General features: G+C 48.9%; 1 protein-coding gene across 13 annotated transcripts in view; it reads left to right on the forward strand.

Moving 5' to 3' along the window:
- EP400 (E1A binding protein p400) overlaps positions 1-23,785 on the forward strand; it is a 307,683-nt gene that overhangs the window by 67,466 nt on the left and 216,432 nt on the right. For all 13 annotated transcript variants that reach the window (XM_029619359.1, XM_029619360.1, XM_029619358.1 and 10 more), the window contains 3 exons: positions 5,027-5,073; positions 15,483-15,540; positions 16,316-16,405. In XM_029619359.1, the coding sequence (XP_029475219.1) occupies positions 5,027-5,073; positions 15,483-15,540; positions 16,316-16,405 (195 nt within the window). The remainder of the gene's footprint in view (positions 1-5,026; positions 5,074-15,482; positions 15,541-16,315; positions 16,406-23,785) is intronic.

The raw sequence follows: 23,785 nt of genomic DNA on the forward strand, positions 1-23,785 counted from the left end.
GGTTCACACTCTCATGGTGGCGGTCTCATCCCAATTTGGAGAAAGGGATGGACCTGGAGGTACCCGACTGGGTGGTAGTGACCACAGACGCCAGCCTAAAAGATTGGGGGGGGGGGGGGGGGGTGGTTGATTTGTCAAGAGAAAATGCCCAGGGAAGATGGTCATCAGAAGAGACGTCCTGGTCATTCAATCGATTGGAGACCAGAGCATTCTCAAAGTCTTGCTCGCCTTTCTCTCTCTCATTCAAGGAAGGACTTTACAAGTGTTCTCGGACAATGCGACGATGATGGTGTATATCAATCGGCAAGACGGAACAAAGAGTTGTCTGGTGGCACAGGAGGTGCAGGAACTGTTTGGGCAGAGAACCATCTAATGCAGTGGTTCCCAATCCTGTCCTGGGGACCCCCCAGCCAGTGGGTTTTAGGATATCCACAATGAATATGCATGAGAGAGAATTTGCATGTTATGGAACCAGTGCATGTACATTTTTTCTCATGCATATTCATTGTGGATATCCTGAAAACCTGACTGGCTGGGGGGTCCCCAGGACAGGGTTGGGAACCACTGATCTAATGGGACTGGTGGCGTCTCACGTGGCCAGAGTGGACAACATGCAGGCAGATTATCTCAGCAGGCAGCGTCTGGATCTGGAGTAATGGGAGTTGTTGGCGAAGGCCTTTGCCCTCATACAGGCCAGATGGAGCAGACTGGAGTTGGATCTCATGGCGGTTCCAGGAAATGTGAAGATAGTTTGATTTTTCAGTCGTAGAAGAGAAGTCTGCTCTGAGGACATAGACGCCCTTGTTCAGCTGTGGCCGACAGAGCTGTTGCTGTACATGTTTCCCCCGTGTCCTCTCATAGGTCGGGTGTTGCGCATCGAGCTTCATCCTAGCAGGGTGATTCTGGTGGCTCCAGAGTGGCTGCCCGGCCGTAGTTTGTGGACCTGGTTCATCTCACGGTAGACGGTCCCGTTCACTTTGCCCATCTGCTTGGGTTATTGCGGCAGGGATCCATCTTTTCAAACCAGGTGGATTGCTTTTGTCTAGCGGCTTGACTTTTGAAAGGAGATGTCTCCGTTTGAAGGGATACTCAGAACCTGTGATTATGACGTTGCTTCAGGCAAGGAAGCCCTCCACGTCTTAAGCTTATATCTGGGTTTGGAGTGTGTTTGAGTCGTCGTGTTTGTAGAACAAGTTGCAACCAGTGAAGATGGATGTTCCTCAGCTTTTAGCCTTCTTACAATGCAGCTTGGCTAAAGGATTGGCCTATAATTCCCTCCGGGTTCAGGTGGCCGCCTTGGGGTTTCTTTGAGATAAGGAGCAGGGAAGACCATTGATGGCTCATCCAGATGTTGTGTGTTTCCTGAAGGGAGCAAAACATTTGCGTCCTCTGGTCTGGAAAGTATACCCAGCCTGGGACCTTAATCTTGTCCTTCGAGGTTTGTGTGGTCCTCCCTTTGAACTGATGAGAAGGGCTTCTTTGAAGGATCGAACCTTGAAATCCATTTTCTTGGTGGCCATTTGTTTGGATAGGAGGATATCAGAGCTGCAAGTGTAGTCGTGTAGGGACCCTTTCCTATAAATTTTGGAGGATGGTGTGTCGTCATGTACGGTTTCTTCCTTTTTGTCTAAGGTTATTTCCTCATTTCATCTTAACCAGAATGTCGAACTTCCAGCTTTTCCGCATTTGTCCACCACACATTGTACACCACACATCTTTGTAAACTAAATTCTCCATTTTTTTTTCATGCATAATATCCATTAAAGAGGTTGGCCCTCTTGCCCCCTCTTCTGTATATAGTATTTATTCTATTTATTTCACTTTATATATTTATTGCTCCGTTCACCCCTTCTTTATTTTCCTACTCCAAGTTAAGGCTTCCTTGTTATAATGTAACTGTATGCTCCGTATCTCTTGTTGATTGGTTAATTTTATATTCTGCTTAGTTCATTGTAAACCGAGTTGATTTGATTTGTATCAAGAAAGTCGGTATATAAAAGCCTCAATAAATAAATAAATAAATAAATTTGTCACCAGATGCTCCTCTGAGGGATCTTCACTTATTGGATGTGTGGTGAATCCTCTTGCGATTATCTTAAGGAAACAAATGCCTTTGGAAATCAGATCATCTTTTGTGTCCTGTTCAGTGGAGAAAAGAAGGGGGAAGTAAGGCTTCCAAGGGCACGATTGCAAGATGGCTGAAGGAGGCGATAAATACAGCTTACATCTGTAAGGGTCAGTCAGTGCCGGAAGGGTTGTGAGCGCATTCCACCAGAGCGCAGGCAACTTCCTGGGTGGAGTGTCAACTGGTTTCTCCGCAAGAGATTTGTCATGCAGCGACATGGTCATCTCTTCACACTTTTACCAAACATTACCGCCAGAGGAGGCGGCTTTTGGGAAAAGTGTGATGCGCACGGGTCGTTCGAGTTCACGCCCAGGTTAAAGGGTCTTGGGTACATCCCACTTGTCTGGACTGATCTGGGGTATGCACAGGAAAGGAAAATTAGTTCTTAACCTGTTAATTTTCATTCCTGTAATACTACAGATCAGTCCAGTGACCCGACCACTTCTTTTGAAAATTTCCTTGCTTCTGAATGTGTCTGAGACAGTGTGTAATCAGATGCAGAATTTGCTAATTATTATTTATTTATTTAAAGAGCATTTATTACCCGCCCTTCCTATATTCAGAGTGGGGTACGATATGAACATATATAAATCAAGCGGATAAGGTCAGATCATTGTACAGTATGTACATAGTTCAGGAGGGTAAAATAGAACAGCATCTTACGTCATTCTTCATTATGGAGGAGCAATATATAGGAGCAAGGAGTTGACTTTATAGAGACAAGGAGCAGAAAGAGTAGTCATTAGACAGCTAACTAGAACTCATTGAGGAGGGAGAAGTAGGGGATGATACATTATCACTTAGGTTTGGGAATGCTTTCTTGAAGAGGAAAGCTTTTAGGGCTTTTTTTTAAAGAATGTTCTTTCTCGGAGGTCTCTGATTTACTTTGGTAGGCTGTTTCACAGGAGAGGACCTGCAGTGAAGAAAGCATGTTCTCTGGTTTCATCAAGGTGGGTAAGCTTTGGAGATGAGACATCTAATAGCATTAGATTTGCCAACTCAGGGCTTGGGTGGGAAAGTGGATTTTTAGCATCGAGGAACCCCATGGGGAGCGTAGATTGTGAATGGTTGAGCGTATGATCATGGCGAGCTTGTATTGTATGTGGTATGAGATCGGGAGCCAATGTAGCGATCCGAGGGCAGGAGTGTTATATTAATGAATGAGAGTACCAGTCTTGTTGCCGAGTTTTGTATGATTTGAAGAGGTCTGGTTGCATGTAATGGTAAACCTGCTAGGATCGAGTTACAGAAGTCTATCCTGGAGAATAATAGAGATTGGAGGACCGACTGGAAATCAGAATGTTCCAGGGGCTTGAGGTGACGGAGCAGACGTAGTTTGTAGAAGGATGTGCTGGTAATGGTTCTTATATGGTCGTGCTTAGAGAAGAGTCAATTTTGACTTGTAAATTGCACACCATTTGGGAGATCGTGAGTGTACGTAGGTTATGTTACTATATTCCTTGTTTGAGACAAGGAATTCTAGCATTAGGGGGCTCCAACTTTGATTCTCTGCTTGTCCAGAGTTTTTTGGGGTTGTTTGATTTGGACATCTTGGCTTAGCTACAGGTCAATACTGAGGGATTGCAGGTGGTGCTCTCGGTTATGTAGCAGTGCCTGGAAAGTTTTTATTCTCTGCCTCCATCTGCTGGTAGGGATGCAAAACCCACTTGTCTTGTCTGATCTGTGGTATTACAGGAATGAAAATTAACAGGTAAGAACCAATTTTCCTATTCATTTCCTTTTGCTAGTCCCTGCTGCTTCATCGACTTCCTGTAGTTAGCTCAGTGTGTGTCCAGCTCCAGGACTACATAGACAGGTGACAGAAGCACTTGAGGCGAAAGGAGCAAATCACTAAAGCCAGTTGGATCTGACTCACTCTGCTATAACAGCTGCTTCTTTATTTTAATGGTTAGAGCCCTTAGCCAAGGATTTAATACTTGCAAGTTCATTTCAGGACTGCAAAATACTGAAGCTGCTGCAGAATCATTTTAAAATAAGGGAATAAAATCTGTTGGGCAGCTTCAGCCAGTCTTGAAAACCATTACGGGACGCTGGTCAGAAGCATATAGTGAGGTTACCTGATCATGTTAATTCTTATTTGCAAATCCACCAAACACAACAATCTCCCCGGGAAGCTTAAAGATACAATTAATGCAAACAATATGTAGTTTCAGGATTGTTTCAAAAGCAGCTTGATTACGATAGGTTAAGCCTGCACTTAGAAATGAGGTCCGTGTTGCTATATTTTTTTAAATGTATTTTTATAATCCAATACACCTAAAAATCAATAGTGTTACAGTCCATTCAAGATGTGGAACAACTTGTACTAAACTCAGAAACAAGAGAACCAAGTCCAGATAATGAAAATGTTCAACTCAGTTCTTGGTAATATACCTCAATCTTAAGGAAAACATATCCAAGTAATGGGAATGCTTAGCTCAGTTTTTAATGTATCATCCTGACACGGTGCTGTGTTTTGTCATAAACTGCATCAGGACGTTAGGTCCAAGCCCATTAAGGATTCTCTCATGCCAAGACTCCACAATTGACTATAACTCAGGGTAATGGTCCTTCATGTCTTCATTTTAAAAGTCACTAAAAAATGGACGAAGAACGCTATGTTTAAAGGGAAACGGAAGTGACGTCACTGACATAATCAAGTCTGCAGATTACAAACCAGACCTGAAAGTAAAAATCTGAAACACTTAATCTCATATGAGAGAATACAATTCTAATTGTTTATTTAAACCAGCAGGAGATACTGAGTCCAACAAATTTCTGGTGTATTATACAATAAAACTTGATAGAAAATCAAAATGATTGGGTTACTCTAACATGTCATTGGTAATATATGGAATCTTTGAAGCTGTCGTGTGTCTAACATTAATTGTTTGTTTTCAGGCCAAGATACAAAGGCTAACGAAACTATTAAACCAGAAAGCAATGAAGTGAGTTTTCCCTTTAATTTGATTTAGCATGCCGATGAGCCACAGTGGTCAAATGGCTGCATTCCTGGGAGCTTTTGTTCTGGAAGTTACTGCTCAGGATAGTTCAGGAGCTTTTGTCCAGGAGCTTTTGCTCTGGAAGTTACTGCAATTCCTCATTGCTTCTCTGATAGTTCAGCACAGACCAAGATGAATTCCCTGTACGTACCCGGATCAGTCCAGACTCCTGGGTTTTGCCCCCCCTCTAGCAGATGGAGACAGAAGTTTACCAAACAAAACTCCGCCTTATATAGGATGGTGCCACCTACAGTCTGGCAGTATTCTTCTGTCTCCAGCAGGTGAAGGAGGTTCAAAACCTACAATCTGTGCTAGGGCCTAGCTTCTTGTTGGTGACAGGGTAGTTAGGTAAAATAAAGTTTTTAAAGCTAGGAAATAGGAACACTGGTGTGCTGAAGACCGCAGAGTTTACCTGCAGGTCACAGATTACGCCTCCTGGGGGGGTTGTGAGGTCCTGAGGGGACCATCCCCCCTGGCTTCAGAGGCAGCTGAGGTACTGTGGGGTTACCCCCCAGTTTGCCAAATTGTGGAGGTCACTGGGGATGATACCGGGAAGCCCGGCTCACTCTCAGTTGAGATCGAATGTCGGTATATAAAAATAATAAATAAATAAAATAAATAAACTCCCCCCAGTTTGATCCAGGACCCAGAGGCTTGAGCAGGTATTTCAAAAAAAAAATAAAAATCTGTTGTTTGCAGTCTTTTTGCTTGCTGGACTCGGCTCTCCCTTCTCTTTGGTTTCGGGGGCTCAGTGCGCTTCGTTTTCACTGTTTGGTTGGGGAGGGAGTTTGAGTGTCAGCATGCCGCGCCGGGCCACATGTAGAGCCTGCGGTGCTGTGCGGCCGCGGTTGTCGCGTGACGGGTCTGCGCGGATCGCCTCCCGGGGGGAGAAGGAGCCTCCACGACCCGAGGTAGGGTCTTGCTTAGAGTCCACAAGGTGACTGGCGCATTCGGGGACCTGCAGCCTCCATCCTCTATTCCGTTCCCGCGGAGTGTGGGAACGGGCGCCATTTTGAATGCACTCAGGGCAGCATCTCAGGGAACGGGCGCCATTTTGCCTCCGATCGGGCCGGCGGTCTCCATGGAGCAGCCTGCGATTGAGGAGGAGGACTCTCCGCCTCACTTGTTGCCGCATCGCAAGGTCCCTGAAGGGGACAAGTCTGCAAAGTCTGGTCTCCCTATTGTTGAGGACCCAGATACGGATGGGGTTGATATATCCTCTGATTCCTCTTTTTCTTCTGACTTCGTTTTGCTTATGCACAAGGCCTTTAAGGCCCGGAGGGCTGGTAAAAAGAGGGTTCATAGTCAGGACTCTGTTCTAGGGCCTCGGAAGCGAACTAAGATCGCCCAGGATACGGGTCCATCAGGAGGACCGCGTTCTTTGGGCTTGAGGACTCCCCTCGCGGATCCAGATTCTTCATCTTCGGACATGGATGGCCAGGATGACCCAGACTTGCCCACCCCGCCTCCGAGGGGGGTTGAGGGGGAATCCGACCCCCTGCGGGGGGTCTAAAGGGGTCCCATGGGGCAGACGGCGATGACCCGAAGGTTGTCCGTCTTTTTAGGAAAGACGAGTTGGGTCCGCTCATTCCTGCTATCCTGGGGGAACTGGGGATACAACTTCCCCAGTAAGAGTCCAGGTTAAGGGCTATGGATCCGGTAGTCCTAGGCCTGAGGGGGGTCCCCCTACGGTGTTTCCTTTCCATTTTTCTGCTACAGATTTACTTTTCAAGGAATGGGATACTCCGGAATTAGGTCTTAAGGTAGCGAAGGTGATGGACAAGCTTTACCCCCTGCCGGAGGACACCTTGGAGTTGTTGAGAGTCCCTAAGGTGGATGCTGTGGTAGCAGCGGTCACGAAAAAGGCTACCATCCTGTTTACGGTGGGGGGGGGATGGCCCTTAAGAATTTGCAGGATCGCAAACTGGAGGTCCAACTTAAAAAGATTTTTGAGGTATCTGCTCTGGGAGTCCGAGCGGCTATCTGCAGTAATTTTTCCTTACATGCGGGTCTCCGTTGGGTGCAACAACTGCTAGCCAATGAGTCACTTTCGCAAGAAGAAACTCTTCGGGTGGGGAAACTCGAGGCTGTGATTGCCTACAGTGCGGATGCATTTCATGATTTGCTTCGCACCTCGGCCAGGTCTATGGTGTCGGCTGTGTCCGCATGTTGTTTGTTATGGCTCCGTAACTGGGCAGCTGATGTTTCTTCTAAATCTCAGCTGGGTTCTTTGCCGTTTAAGGGCAAGCTGCTTTTTGAAAAGGAACTGGAGGACCTGATTCAGTCTTTAGGCGAGAATAAGATGCATTGACTACCGGAAGATAGGCCAAGGTCCAGGCGGTCCTTTGCTTCTGGGTCTTGTTTTCGGGGAGGTCGAAGGCCTCGGACTTCCAGAGGGATCCGTCTCCTCCTTCCGGCATAACGCCAGCCGGCAGCAGGCATACTCTCAGTCCTTTCGTGGGCGACGTTTGGTAGACTGGGCACCGCCCAGAATGCACGGTGATAAGACACGGCTATGCATTAGATTTTGCACGCCAACCCCGCCAGCAGTTTCTGGTCTTGCCTTGCGGTATGGCGGCAAAACGGCGAGCAATAAAGGAGACAGTACAACGACTGCTCGACTTCGGCGCTGTTGTTCCGGTTCTTCCCGCGGAGTTTAGGGAGGGGTCGGTATTCCATTTATTTTGTGGTGCCGAAGAAGGAAGGAGCCTTCCGACCCATTCTAGATTTAAAAACCGTCAACAGGTGCTTCTGGATCCCTCGGTTCTGCATGGAGACGTTGCGGTCAGTTATTGCATCGGTTCGTCAGGGAGAGTTCCTGGATCTCACGGAAGGGAGAGTTCCTGGATCTCACGGAAGCATATCTGCACATCGGGATACGGTCCGATCATCAGCAATTTCTGAGGTTCGCTGTGCTGGGTTGACGACATCAGTTTCAGGCTATGCCGTTCGGCCTTGTCACCGCCCCCAGGACATTCACCAAGATTATGGTGGTGGTGGCGGCTCAGTTGCGCTGGGAAAGTTTTTTGGTCCATCCGTACCTGGACAATTCGCTGATTCATGCAAAGTCGGCATTGCTCTGCCGGGAGGCGATACATCGAGTTTTCCAGTTGTTAAGTTCACTGGGGTGGATAGTCAACAAATCCAAGAGCCGACTGATACTTTCCCAGATGCTGGACTTTTTGGGAGCTTTGTTCGACACCCAACAAGGGACAGTGTCCCTCAAAGAAGAACGTATGTTAAAGCTTCAAGGTCAGGTCCGAGCCTTGTTATCCAAGCCAGTTCCGACGGTCTGGGATTACCTGCAGGTGCTGGGTTCCATGACTTCGACGTTGGAATTGGTTCCCTGGACTTTCGCCCATATGCGACCTTTACGATCCGCATTGCTCTCCCGATGGAATCCGGTCTCGGAGCAGTTTTTTCTCCCTTTACCTCTACCGGAGTCGACTCGGTCCAGTCTTGATTGGTGGTTATCCCCGGCCAACTTGCAACGGGGAGTTCTGTTGGTTGTTCCGACCTGGACGGTAGTCACTACGGATGCCAGCCTATCCGGTTGGGGGGCGGTGTGTCTGCAAAAATCGGTACAGGGTCAGTGATCCCAGGAGGAAGCTCGATGGTCCATCAATCGTCTGAGACCAGAGCGGTGAGATTGGCTCTGCAGGCATACCTCCCGCTTCTCCGGGGCAAATCGGTCAGAGTGTTATCAGACAGTGTAACTACGGTAGCGTATATCAACCGTCAGGGGGGAACCAAGAGTCAACCAGTTGCGTTGGAAGCTCGTCTATTGATTTCATGGGTGGAGCAGCATTTAGCATGCATAGCGACTTCTCACATTGCCAGAGTGGAGAATGTCCAGGTGGACTTCCGCAGTTGCAATCACCTAGATCCCGGCGAATGGGAGCTAGCGGACAAAGCCTTTCAGATCATTTGTGGCCAGTGGGGCACTCCTGCTATGGATCTCATGGCAACGTTCAAGAATGCGAAGGCTCCTCGGTTCTTTGCTCGTTGCAGGGACACGGGAGCCGAGGGCATGGACGCGCTGGTCCTTCCATGGCCAATAGACGTCCTGCTTTATGTGTTTCTGCCTTGGCCTCTCATCGGCAGGATCCTTTGCCGAATAGAGCTGCATCTGACGGAGGTGGTTCTGATAGCTCCCGAGTGGCCGCAACGTCCTTGGTTTGCGGATCTAATGAACCTAGCTGTAGCGAATCCCTTACAGTTTCCGGATGTTCCGAATCTGCTTCATCAGGGACCCGTCTGTTTCGACCAGGTTGAGCACTTTTGTCTAGCAGCATGGCTTTTGAGAGGAAGCAGCTGAGATCTCGGGGATATTCTCTCCTGTGCGCGCAATTCAGTATTTGAATTTATTAAAATTAGGCCCGGCGGTAAAAAGAGGCGCTAGGGACACTACCGCTTCCCTAGTGCCTCTTTTTTGACAGGAGCGGCGGCTGTCAGCGGGTTTGACAGCCGATGTTCAATTTTGCCGTCATCTGTTCTCGAGCCCGCTGACAGCCACGGGTTCGGAAACCGGACGCCGGCAAAATTGAGTGCCCGGTTTTCGACCCGCCAGCCGCGGGCCCATTCTAAATTTTTTTTTTTTTAATTTTTTACTTTTTTAAACTTTCGGGACCTCCGACTTAATATCGCCATGATATTAAGTCGGAGGGTGCACAGAAAAGCAGTTTTTACTGCTTTTCTGTGCACTTTCCCGGTGCCCGGAGAAATTAGCGCCTACCTTTGGGCAGGCGCTAATTTCTGAAAGCAAAATGCGCGGCTTGGCTGCACATTTTGCTTTCTGAATCGCGCGGGAATACCTAATAGGGCCATCAACATGCATTTGCATGTTGCGGGCGCTATTAGGTTCGGGGGGGTTGGACGCGCGTTTTGGACACGCTATTACCCCTTATTGAATAAGGGGTAAAGCTAGCGCGTCCAAATGCCAGCTAACAGTGCTCTCCGTCGGAGCGCACTGTACTGTTTCGGCCTGTTTATCAGGGTTAGGTAGTGCTGTATTTCAGCACCTGGACAGCGATCAGTGTGATCGCTGCTGCTACGTTTATTTTTAGGCCTGACCGCGTGTGCCGGCCTGACTGCCCCGACATGCGGCTCCCGCTCAGCACGACAGACTTTGCCACGACTGCTGGCTGAGGTACTCTCGCCTTAATGCGGCCTCGTTTTGCCATGATTGCGCTTCAGGGGTGGCCCAGGACCCCTGGGGAGTGATGAAATAGTGCAGGAGGCTGGGTCGGCTCCTGAGGCTCTTTGGGGTGGGGGTGGGGGGGTCGGAGGAGCAAGCGGCCATTTTGGTAGCACATGCAGAAGTGTAGGCTGCCATTTCTGAGCCCCGTGATTCCCCTCCCACACTTTTTCTTCTGGGAAAAGGACCCTGCTGATGGCAGGGGACCGGGGGGATGCGGGAGGGAGTTGATTAGGACTCTTCCTCCTTGGATCCGGAGGTCTTTTCCATGGATTTTGTGCTTCTCTTTTATAAGGCTTATTTAGCCCAGAAGAAGTTAAGGACGAAGAGGCTTTTGCCTAGGAAGTCTCAGACGGCCAAGAGGGCTAGAGAGCCTGTGGAGTCAGGAGGAATTCTGCGGATGCTAGGTCTCGGGCGAACCCCGGAGGAGGGCAATTCTTTGGATAGCCTGGATGATCCAGAGCAGTTCCAAGGGGGTCCGGTGGCACCTGACAAAAGACCTTGTTAGTGCCCTGGGGGATCCGACACAGAATCTGGATCGAGTTCCATTGGGGGTCTTGGTCGAACTCATGCAGGATCCGGACGCTTAGGACCAGAAGGCAATTCCAGTTGTGGAAGGAGATGACCTGCGAGTGGTTCAGCTGTTCCGGAGAGAGGAATTGGGTCCATTGATTCCCCAGGTGCTGGAGGAGCTCAGCATCGAAGATGTCCAGGAAGACTCGGACAAGGAAGGAGTGAATCCGCTCCTGGAGGGATTGGGGGACCCCTTACCACTTTTCCGTTACCAAAGCAGGTGAAGAAGTTGGTGGATAGGGAGTGGGAATCTCCCGAGGGCGGCCTGAAGGTCATAAGAGCTATGGGGAAATTATATCCCTTCCTGGAACAGTTCTTGGAGTTATGGAGAATTCCCAAGGTGGATGCAGCCGTTTCGGCGGTTACTAAGAAGACTACCATACCGGTGATGGGAGCGGCGGCTCTCAAGGATCTCCAGGATAGGAAGCTGGTGATTCTGCTCAGCAGCTTTTTGAAGTCTCGGCTTTGGCCCTTCAAGCAGGGGTGTGCGGAAGTCTGGTGCAGAAGGCACACGACAACTGTTCCAGAATGGCATCTGAGGCAGTGCAGGCAGCCCTTTTAAAGGCGGGAGTTGCCTATGTGGCTGATGCTCTGTCTGACATGGTCCGGACTTCTGCCAGGAGTATGGTTTCAGCGGTGGCGGCATGCAGGTTCTTGTGGATACGAAATTGGTCAGCGGATGTGTGGCCTAAGGCCCAGCTGTTGAACCTCCCTTTCAGGGGGAAGCTCCTCTTTGGGGAGGATTTGAAGAAGCTCGTGAAACAATTGGGAGAGTCAAAAGGCAACAAGTTGCCTGAAGACAGGAAGGGTCCTAAGAAGTCCTTTCCACCATGAGCCCGTTTTTGAGAGGAGAGGCTAGGAGATTTCCAGCAGGCAGAGCCCCTGCACAAGCTTCACAGAAACAAAGTTCGGGCAGACTGCAGCCCTTTCGGAATAGGCGCAGGTCCCCTAGGGATGATGGGTCCCAAAGGGGGAGCAGAAGTAAGGTCGGACAATGAAGGTGTGAGGGTCCACTCCTACCAGGAGGCTATCGGGGGAGAGGCTCTCTCTTTTTTCCGAGGAGTGGACCAAAATAATGTCAGACTGGTGGATTCTGGAGGTGGTAAGAGATGGTTACGCCTTAGAATTTTCTCGGCAGCTCAGGGATACCTTTGTAGTCTCCTGCTGCATCTCCCGGAGCAAGCGGGAGGTGGTGTGGGACATGCTTTAGCGATTACAGCTTCTATGCACCATTGTTCTGGTGCCCCCTCAGGTGAGGGGGCAGAGCAGGTATTCAGTGTACTTCGTGGTGCCAAAGAAGGAAGGGACCTTTCGACCATTCTCAGAAGGTAAATGCTGCCCTCCGGGTGCCTTGGTTTCGGATGAAGAAGCTGTGCACAGTGACTGTGGCGGTGCGCAAAGGGGAGCTTTTAGCATCCCTGGATCTGTCAGAGGTCTACCTTCCTATCCCTATTCAACCTGAGCATCAACAGTTTCTGAGATTCATGGTTCTGGGAGAACATTTCCAATTTCGAACTCTTCCCTTTGGGTTAATGACGGCGCCTTGCACATTCACAAAGGTGATATTAGTAGTGGCGGCGGCTCTTAGGAAGGAGGGCATCTTGATACACCCGTACCTGGACAATTGACCTATTCGAGCAAAGTCGGAGGTATGGTCTCTCAGTCCAGTGGGTGCTCTAGCTTCTGGGAGCATTGAGCTGGGTGACTAACCTCGCAAAGAGTCATCTGAAGCCGTCTCAGTCCTTGGAGTATCTGGGAGCTTGCTTCGATTCCTGACTGGGGAAGGTGTTCCTGACTTCGGAGAGAGTCCTCAAGCTGCAGAGTCAGGTGCTTTGGTTGCAGAGCATGGCGGTGCCCAGGGTCAGGGATTACCTGCAGGTCCTGCGGGCCATGGCTTCTATGCTGGATTTATTGCTCACATGCAGTCTCTACAGGGGGCTCTGTTATCCCCATGAAATCCGCTGTTTGAGGAATTTCAGCTTCCACTACCATTGCCAGAGGATGCCAGATCCAGTCTCTCGTGGTGGCTGTCGTGGCACAGTTTTGAGAAGAGAATGGATCTGGAAATGCCTGACTAGTATTTGTAACCACGGATGCCAGCCTCTCTGGATTGGGGGGCAGTTTGCCTGGGGAAATCGGCCCAGGGTCAGTGGTCACCAGAGGAGGTGGCTTGGTTGATCAATCAACTGGAAACCAGAGCGGTACGCAAGGCCTTGTTGGTGTTTTTCCGCTTGTTCAGGGCAAATCAGTGCGAGTATTCTCGGACACTGCAACAACAGCATACATCAATGGTCATGGCGGTACGAAAAGTCATCTAGTGGCGTTGGAGGCGTAGGAGCTGTTCCTGTGGGTGGAGAAACATCTGGAGAGACTAGCTTCTTCTCATGTGTCCGGAGTGGGCAACGTGCAATCGGACTTCCTCAGCAGACAGCATCTGGATCCAGGGGAGTGGGAGTTGTCGGCGGAAGCCTTCGCCTTACTGCAAGCAAGGTGGGGCAAATCAGTGATAGACCTCATGGCGACTGCGAAAACTGATCGCTTTTTCAGTCGCAGATGGGGGAGGTCAGATCAGAGGGCATGGACGCTCTTGTTCAACCTTGGCCGTCACACCTCTTGCTGTACGTGTTTTGTCCATGGCCGCCTGTAGGATGGGTGCTGCAGCACATCAGAACTCATCCGGGCAGGGTGATTTTGGTGGCGCCCGAATGGCAGCGGTGGCCATGGTTTGCAGGCACTAATATGCACCTTCTGCATCTCACATAAGAACATAAGAAATTGCCATGCTGGGTCAGACCAAGGGTCCATCAAGCCCAGCATCGCTTGGCTCATCTCTCAGGATTACTTCGTCAGGGACCCATATTTTCAGATTGGGAGGATTGCTTCTGTCTAGCAGTCTGGCTTTTGAGAGGCAGCAGCTCCATTTGAAGGGATAATCGGAGCCGGTGATTGCAACTTGGCTTCAGGCAAGGAGGCTGTCCACTTCAATGGCTTATGTCCAGGTGTGGAGAGTATTCAAATCCAGGTGTTTTCTGAATAGAATACAGCCCTTAGAGGTGGACATCCCACTGATCTTGGAATTTCTGCAGTGCGGGTTAAGGGGCTAGTGTATAATTCCCTTCGGGTCCAGGAAGCAGCTTTGGGTTCCCTGCGCGGCAGGATTTAGGGAAAGGCACTGGCAAGTCATCCGGATGTGGCTCATTTTCTGAGAGGGGCAAAGCATCTGCATCCTCCGGTGCAAAAGATTGGTCCAATGTGGAATTTGAATTTGGTTCTTTGGGTGCTGTGTGGGCCTCCCTTTGAGCTAATGCAAAGGGCATCGTTGAAAGATTTAACCCTGAAGATTGTGTTTTCCTGGTGGCTATCTGTTTGCCTAGACAAATTTCTGAGCTGCAAGCTTTGTCATGTAGGGATCCTCTCCTCTGTTTTTCGGACGATGGAATTTCTTTATGAACGGTTCTCTCCTTTTTGCCAAAGGTAGTGTCTTCTTTTCACCATAACCAGGTGGTGGAGCTTCCTGCCTTTTTGAGCTTGACAGCCGATTCTTCAATGGCTAGAGAAATTCACTTGTTGGACATGCATTGTATCCGTTTGTGATATCTCAAGGTGACGAATCCCTCTCAGAGATCGGATCATCTGTTTGTCCTGTTCAGTGGAGCAAAGAAGGGAAATGAGGCTTCCAAAGGCATGATTGCTCACTGGTTAAAGGAGACAATAGCTTCGGCTTACATCTGCAAGGGCCTGCCGGTGCCGGAGGGGTTGCGAGCGCATTCCACTAAGGCGCAGGCGACCTTGTGGCGGAGGGTCAACTGCTTTCTCCACAGGAGATCTGTCATGCAGCAACATGATCTTTTCTTCACACTTTTACCAAACGTTATCACTTAAATGTGCGCAATCTAGAAGGTCTTTCGGGTTCACGTGCAGTTTAGAGGGGCTTGAGTACATCCCACTCATCTTGACTGATCCAGGGTACGAATAGGAAAGGAAAATTTGTTCTTACCTGCTAATGTTCGTTCCTGAAGTACCACGACTCAGTCCAGAGACTCGTCCTCTTCTGACAAGACTTCCTTGCTTCTGGAATTTGCCAAGCTGGTTGAGCTGACATTCGATTTGAACAACGTGATGAAAACTGTACATAGTTGGTATATGTTTTCTTAGGTCAAGGGGGCCTAGTTTGCAGGGGGCTCCAACTTAAGTCTCTGTTCGCCCAAGGTTTATTGGGGTTTGTTAAAGTAGACATCTTGGCCTGGGTACAGGTCAATACTGAGGGACTGCAGGTGGCACTCTCGCTTATGTAGCAGTGCCTCAGTTTTGTTCTCTGCCTCCATCTGCTGGTAGGTATGCATAAACCCACTCATCTGGACTGATCCATGGTATTTCAGGAACAAAAATTAACAGGTAAGAACCAGTTTTTCTTTAGCTGCCCTTCCTGCTTTCATGGTGGGGTACAACAATGTCAACTTCCAGCCTGTAGTGATCAGCAAAACCTCTCTGCTTAGCAATGGATTGAGTTTGCCTCTGAATGCCTGCTTTCCTCCTCTCTGTGTAACACTGGGTTTTTCACAATGTTTTTTTCATTTCGTCTAAGGAGTCACCAACTTCTGAAAAGAAATGCACATCAAGCAGCTCTGTGCCAGATGAGGAAGGTCAGTTGTGTTGAAGCTGCAGTTATCTTTCTTCCATCAGGAGTTTAGAATTCCAGCTTCCAGTTTTGATTCTCTTATCTCTCAGCTAAGATGCATTCCGTCCATAAGGCCATTATCAAAAAGGAATCTTTACTGAATAATTTGTTCCTGTCCTTAAACCTTATGTAAAAAGACTTTATTTTAATAACTTAAAGTGGACTTGAAGCCTTGTGATTTTCATTATTCCTATTACTTCTCATTTGGAATACTGTGTACAATTCTGGAGACCACACCTTCTAAAATATATGAACTGATTGGAGTCGGCCCAGAGGATGGCTACTAAAATGATCAGTGATGTTCATTCTAAAACATATGGGTACAGACTCAAATATCTAAATGTGTATACCTTAGAGGAAAAGCGAGACAGGGGACATGTGATAGAGACATACAGATATCTCGAAGGTTTCCAAACACAGTAGAGGAGCCTCTTTCAGTGGAAAGGAGGCTCTAGAATAAGGGGTCATAAGATGAGGTTGAAAGGGGGTAGAGTCAGGAGTAATCTTAAGAAATATTTATTTACAGAGAAGGGTGGTGATGTATGGAACAGCCTCCCAGTGGAAGTGGTGGAGACAAAAGCAGTATCTGAATTCAAGAAAGGATGGGATAAATAAGGGGTTCTCTGAGGGAGCGATGGGAATTATAAGGGCTAGATAAATTGGACTAAATGGGCCATATGGTCTTTTTCTGCTATCATGTTTCTATGTTAATGCTTATAATTCTGATGATTCCATTTCAGTGGAAGATGACGAGGAAACCATAGATGAGCAAGAGACCAGAGAAGGGAACATTGACCATGAATTGGAGCTTTTGGATTTAGCCAAGGAAGGTACAGGATTCATTTGCCATGGCCTAAAACTATTTCAGGGTTTTAGAGATGACCTCAGGTGGCAGCGTGGTCTTTGCTGTATAACGCAAAAACATCATACATTCAGTGGAAATCAAGGAAAGGGCTGGAGAGGCCTGTTGAGGAAGTGCAGTTTCTATACTTTAAATAAAATGCATGCCAAAATAGGATGAAACTGTTATATAAGACTTATATACAAGTGCAAACTTTCAAATCTGCTTTTTTGACTTGACGGTCATGAAAGTGTGTTGCTCTCCTGGAGATTTTCAGGTTCAGGGGGTAATCTGCCCTGACTCTGGGAGGAGAGAGGGTGACCTTTCCTCTTCTAGCAGCTGATGGAGGATTTAATCTCCGTCAGGCCGATACAATACTGTGTGCTCAGGCTAGCACACTGGTTAACCCGCAGTTGGACGTGCGTTTTGGATGCGGGTCCATAACCCCTTATGCAATAAAAGATAAATTTTAAAAAGGACGCGCAGGCGTCTATGTGTGCGCGGTTCCTGGTGCTCGCACATGCGGACTTGATTTTATATCCGCGCGCTCAAGGGGGGGGATTTTATTTAAAAACGCACAGTGACATGATCCAGCCTTCCCCAGTTTCCTCCCAGTCTGCTCCAATATTTTATCTTTTTTGCAAGATGGATTAGCCAAGGGTTTGTCCTGTAGTTCCTTACAGGTACAAGTGGCAGCGCTTGGATGTTTTCGTGGTAAGGTTCAGGGATTATCCTTGGCTGCGCATCCGGATGTAGCGCGTTTTCTCAAAGGTACGCAACATCTACGTCCTCCATTTCGGAATCCTTGTCCTGCTTGGAGTTTGAATTTGGTTCTTAGGGCTCTGTGTTCGGCTCCCTTTGAATCCCCTTTGAACCCCCTTTTGAACCCCTTAATCACATTGAAGGTGGTGTTTCTTGTGGCCATTTCTTCAGCTCGTAGAATTTCAGAGTTGCAGGTCTTGTCTTGCAGAGAGCCTTTTCTTAGAATTTCTGATACAGGAATTTCATTACGGACCATCTTTTTTACCTAAGGTAGTATCTTCTTTCCATTTAAATCAGCCTATAGAGCTTCCGGCTTTTCCGTGTTTAGATCGTTTGGATCCTTCCTCTAGGGATCTTAAAAAATTGGGTGTACGACGAGCTCTGTTGCGTTATCTTGAAGTTACAAACAATTTTCGAGTGTCTGATCATTTGTTTGCGAGGGCCACTCCACAAAACAAAGGTCATAAGGTTTCGAAGGCTAAGATTGCTCTTGGTTAAAAGAGACAATTCGTTCAGCTTATCTTCTAGCTCGTCGTGACCTTCCTGAAGGGTTGAGAGCTCATTCTACTAGGTCACAGGCTACCTCTTGGGCAGAATGTCAGTTCCCTGTACGTACCAGGATCAGTCCAGACACCTGGGTTGTGACTCTGCACCAGCAGATGGAGACAGAGCAAGACTTTAGTTTCTCCTCAGGAGATCTGTAAAGCAGCGACTTGGAAGTCGTTGCATACTTTTGCTCGTCATTACCGCTTGGATGTTCACGCTCTAAGTTCGGCAGCCTTCAGAGAGAGTGTTCTCTGAGCGGGACTCTCTGGGTCCCACCCTAATTGAATCAGCTCTGGTACATCCCAGGGTCTGGACTGATCCAGGTACGTACAGGGAAAGGAAAATTGGTTCTTACCTGCTAATTTTCGTTCCTGTAGTACCATGGATCAGTCCAGACGCCCACCCTTTATGTCTCGGGTCCACACTTTTGGGGTCCGAGGGGGATTTTCCTTCGGTCCTTTCCCCGGTTCACCCAGATCCTATTGGAGGACAGAAGGACTCAGCAGGCGGCCTGGGAGGCTCTTGTTCTGCGGATGCGGACAGCATACGGGCCCCGGTTCCATTCTCGCCGGAATTTGTGCTTCTTATGGACAAAGCTTTTTTGGCAGAATAGGAGGGTTTTGTGCCCGGCGGGGGTGGCCAAAACCCCCCTTCTTTACTCCAGGAGGCCGGTTTAACTCCGGGCAGGTCGTTGCCAGAGTCCGACTCAGGTCAGGGCAGGCAGAAGGGGTTGCAAGAAGGTATTGTGACTGCCAGAGTACTGTGCTTGCCTGCTACAATGCCGCAGGGAAATGCCTCCAGCCTAGGGGCAATGCTTTTTGGTACTCGGGCGGCGAACCCGGACACGGCAGACATGAGCCAAAGTGATGACCTTGATCCCGGACCTGCAGCAGAGGGGGATGACCCCAAGATCCCACGGTTATTCCACTGGGAGCAATTGGCACCTCTTATTCCCCAATTTCTGGAGGAGCTGGGACTACAGCCTCCACCTGACGACCCTCGCAAGGATGGTGCAGATCCAGTTTTGGAGGGCATGCGGTGCTCCCCTTCCGGGTTCCCGTATCATGAGTCCATTAAAAAGTTGGTGGATCAGGAGTGGGATAACCCGGGCGCGGGATTGAAGGTCGGTAGGGTCATGGCCAAGCTTTATACCTTGCCGGAGCAGGCCCTGGAGTTGTTGGCGCTTCCTAAGGTGGACACTGAGGGATCCGGCGTCACAAAGAAAACGACCATTCCGGTTGCAGGGGCAACAGCTCTGAAGGATGTTCAGGATCGCAAGCTGGAGATCCATCTCAAGAGGATTTTTGAGGTCTCGGCTTTGGGTCTCTGCATGACTATTTGTTCCAGCCTCATGCAGCGGGCATGCTTATGCTGGGTACAGCGTTCTCAGGAGGATCTGACGTTCGAGGGTTCACAAGGTGCTCAGGCAGACCGGTTGGAAGTGCCCATTGCATTTGTGGCCACTTCCAATCAATCCACATCATTTGTATGATGTGGTGCGGATGTCTTCCCGCATTATGGGGGCTACGGTTTCCGCAAGGCGCCTCCTGTGGCTCTGTAACTGGTCGGCAGAAGTTTCCGGATTTGGCAGCCTCTGAGTCTAATGCTCGTAAGCTTTGGCTACTGGACGTCCATAGAGCGTTACTTCGCTATCTTAATGTCACAAATGGTTTTAGAAGATCTGATCACCTTTCTGTTTTGTGACGTGGTCCGAAGAATGGGTCTCAAGCTTCCAAAACTACCATTGCCAGATGGCTTAAGGAGGCTATTGGCCCCGCTTACATTCTCAAGGGTAAGCCAGTTCCAGAAGGCTTGAGGGGCCCGTTCCACTCGATCTCAGGCGACCTCTTGGGCAGAGGCTCACTTGGTATCGTCACAAGAGATTTGTGGAGCGGCAACTTGGAAGTCTCTGCATACTTTTGCAAGACATTATCGGCTGGATATGGCAGATCGGGAGTCTCGGTCTTTAGGCGAAAGCGTGTTACGAGCAGGACTCTCCAGGTCCCACCCTGTTTAGGACGTTTTGGTACATCCCAGGAGTCTGGACTGATCCGGGTACGTACAGGGAAAGGAAAATTTAGTTCCTACCTGATAATTTTCATCCTGTAGTACCACGGATCAGTCCAGAACCCACCCAAGTATTAAGGAGAGTGGAGAATCAACCGCTCAACTGTTGTAAATTACAGACATCAGAAGTTTTTTATCAAGTTTTTTATCAGGTTTATATTGAAATATTTTCTATGGTGTTTTTTGCATTTAGCTTAGGTACGGATCAATACTGAGGAACTGCAGGTGGCATCACTGTATATAAAGCAGTGTCAGTTTTACTTTCTCTGTCTCCACCTGCTGGCACAGATGAATAAACCCAGGAATCTGGACTGATCCATGGTACTACAGGAACGAAAGTTATCAGGTAAGAACCAAATTTTCCTTTCCTATTCATTCCTTTTCCCCTCTCCGCCCTGACCCCTAACACCCCCAACTCACCTACATTTTTTAATTTTAAAACTTACCTGCTCTCACGAGCAGAAGTAAGTTCTGTGCGCCGGCCGGCTGCCTGTGCACGCTTCACTGGGACATCTATTAGTAGCATGGGATCTCCATAATGTTTGGTTCCCTGTACGTACCCAGATCATTCAAGACTCCTGAGTTTTGCCTCCCTTCCAGCAGGTGGAGACAGCGAAAGTTTTGCTGACACTACCACATAAACTGGTGTGCCACCTGCAGTCCCTCAGTATTTCTCGGTCTCCAGCAGATGGTAGAAGTGCAAAACCTGCAGTATGAACATTAGTTAAAAAAAAAAAAAAAAAGTAAAGATAGAGAGGGAAAAGGAAAGCAAAAGAGCTCCTCCCAGAAGGATGGCAGGTCCTGTGGGGCCATCCTTTCTGGTCCTGAGTGGATGAACAGGGGGCTGGGGACCTTTATTTGACTCTGTCCTTTTCGCTGCCAGGGGTAGATAACTGGTGGGGGCAGTTCCCTCAACCCCAGGAGGATGTTCGGAGCCTGCTGCCCAGCTTCAAGGAAGTGACCTTAATCTTTGCAGTTTTAAAGTTTAAAATAAAAGAAAAGAGGGTCTCTTTTTTTTTTTTTTTCTTTTTCTTTTTATAGTGTTGCTTGACTGGAGGGGCAGATTGCAGGCATCCCGGCAGGTGCAGAGCTGTGTTGACATTTTTTTCTTTGGCATCCTTGGAGCGGCTGTCAGGGTGTGTGCGACCGAGCCAGCAGAAACTTTGGCGATGCGTGCAGCCTTTGGCGATGCGTGCATGCGCCTGTCCTGATTCGGCGTTTGTTCCCACTGCCTTTCTGGGGGAGAGGGCAGTTCGGGAATGCTGGAAAGAGAGTCTGGGAGGCATCGTGAGGCTGCGGGGATTGTGAGCGATGCTGGCACAGCAGTTGGCTTCTTCCCTGTTGGTGCGGGAATGGCGTCCATTTTGGATTCCTTTGCACTGCATCTGAAGCTATTGGGGGGGGGGGGGGGGGGGGGGGGAAGGGGATCTCCCTCCACCACTGTCCCTGGCCGATCGAAGTCCCATGGAGGACCAGGGGGCCCAAGAACCTCTTGTCAGAGGAAGATGAAGATCCTGAGGATCCGGCAGTCCTGACTTTGTTCTGCTGCTGCATAAGGTACATCTCACCAGGAAGGCCGCAGGATGCCATTTTCCAGGCAGGAGGGTCCACAGAGTCCACGGTCTAGCAAGAGGTCCAAAGTTTTGCGGGCCAGTGATATGACCAGGGTTCGGTGAGTCCTGAGTAAGGCTGCACATTCAGATGCTGCGGATGAGGCCTCGGTGGAATCGGCGGTCAGGGAGCCTCCAGTAGAGAACCCTCCTGAAGTAGATTCTTCTCCTGAGGGACAGGATCTGGATGAGAGGCAGGGTCAAGCCTAAACTGTTGAAGGGGACGATCCGAAGTTGGTTCGTCTTTTCCACAGGGAAGAATTGTGGCCCCTGATTCACTGTGTCCATAAGGAGCTGGGAATTAAGGTTCCATGAGAAGAATCTGATCAGGAAGAGGTGGGACCGATTCATGGATGGCTTAAGAAGTCTGGCAAAAGCCTTCCCTTTTCATAAATTGATGAAGAAGTTAGTAGTTCGGGAGTGGGAGACTCCAGAGACCAGTTTGAAGGTTGGTAGAGCAATGGATAAATTGTATCCGTTACTTGAGGACACACTTGAATTGTTGAGGCTGCCAGAGATGGATGCCTCAGTGTCGGTGGTTACGAAGAAAACAACCATTCCAGTGGCCGGTTCTTCAGCGCTTAAAGATATGCGAGACAGGAAGTTGGAAGTCCATCTCAAAAAGATCTTTAAGGTGTCTTCTCTGGGCATTCGTCTGTGGTTTGCAGCAGTTTTATGCTTCTTGCTAGTCTTTGCTGGGTACAGCAGCTGCAATCTGACAAGGCGATGTTGGTGTCTGAGGCCAAGCAGGCCGAGCAGCTGGAAGCCATGGTGACCTATAGAGCAGGACTATGATGTCAGCAGTCTCAGCCATGTGGCTCCTTTGGTTGAGGAACAGGTCGGCGGACATTTGGTCTAAGTCTCAGGGGCATTACCTTTTAAGGGGAAGCTGCTTTTCGGAGAGGGCTTAAAGGAGCTCGTAAAGCATCTGGGAGAGAATAAAGGGCATAGGTTGCTGGAGGATATGCCGAAGGGCGGAAAAGGGTCCTTTTCTACGCGGCCTCATGTTAGGGTGAATCGGCAGAATAGGGCTTCGAGAGGAGCCCAGAGACAAGGCACTGGGAGGCAGCAGTTCTAGAACCAGTCCTTTTGAGGCCGAAAGCCGAACAGAGATGGTTCTGGATCCAAGTCCGTCCAATGAGTTGGGCTGGTCCACTACTCGGTGCTAGTCATAGGGGGGATCGGTTAACTCTTTTCTATGAGGAGTGAGCCAAGGTCACGACGGACCAATAGGTCCTAAGTGTGATAAGACCAGGTTAAGCTTTAGAATTTGCTGTCCCTCTAAAGGATTTATTCATGGTGTCTCCTTGCATCTCCGTAAACAAAAACGCAGGTGGTACAGGAAACCACCAATTGTTTAAAGATGCTGGGAGCCATTGTACCCGTACTCATAGAGGAATGGGGGATGGGGAGATATGCCATTTATTTTGTGGTCTCAAAGAAGGAAGGGACCTTCCGCCCAATTTTGGATCTAAAAATGGTGAACATTGCTCTAAAAGTTCCTTGTTTTCAGATGGAGTCCTTGCCTCGGTAATTGCAGCGGTGTGCAAAGGAGAGTTTTTGGCTTCTCTAGATTTGACTGAAGTGTACTTACACATAGCGATCTGGTTGGATCATCAGAGATTCCTGAGGTTCATGATTCTCGAGACACATTTTCAAATTTGTGCCCTTACATTCGGGTTAGCGACGGCTCAGAGAACTTTCACCAAGGTGATGGTCGTGGTGGCGGCGGTTATCAGGAAGGAGGGCATTCTAGTTCACCCATGTCAGGATGATTGGCTTATTTGAGCAAAGTCAGAGGTTCTTTGCACACATGCAGTGGAGTTGGTACTGCAGCGGCTAAGATCCCTGGGTTGTGTTGTGAATCTGTCGAAAAGTCAACTTACCCCTTCTCAGGTGTTGGAGTTCCTCTGAGTGCATTTCGACACCAGGATCAGGAAAGTGTTTCTAACCAGGGAACGCATTTGCAGACTTCAGAGGCGGGTTCACAGCTTGTTGGAGAGAGCGGTTCCCAAGGTGTGGAATTACCTGCAAGTTCTCGGCTCCATGGATTCCTTGTTGGAATTGATTCCTTGGGCATGTGTTCATATGAGGCCTCTGCAGAGTGCATTGCTTTCCCAGTGGGATCCGTTGTCAGAACAGTTTCATCTACCTCTACATTTAACGGAAACGGCAAGGTGCAGTCTCTCATGATGGCTTGGTCGAGACCACTTGAGTCGGGGTGTAGGCTTGGAGGTTCCAAATTGGATAATAGTCATAACCGATGCCAGTCTCTCCAGTTGGGGAGCTGTATACCAGACTCAATCGGCGCAGAGCCGGTGGTCAGCGGAAGAGGCAACATGGTCTATCAATCGCTTAGAGATAAGAGCGGTGTGTTCGCGTTG

The sequence above is a fragment of the Rhinatrema bivittatum genome, chromosome 11 (assembly GCF_901001135.1).
Source record: "Rhinatrema bivittatum chromosome 11, aRhiBiv1.1, whole genome shotgun sequence".
NCBI classification, from domain to species: Eukaryota; Metazoa; Chordata; class Amphibia; order Gymnophiona; family Rhinatrematidae; genus Rhinatrema; species Rhinatrema bivittatum.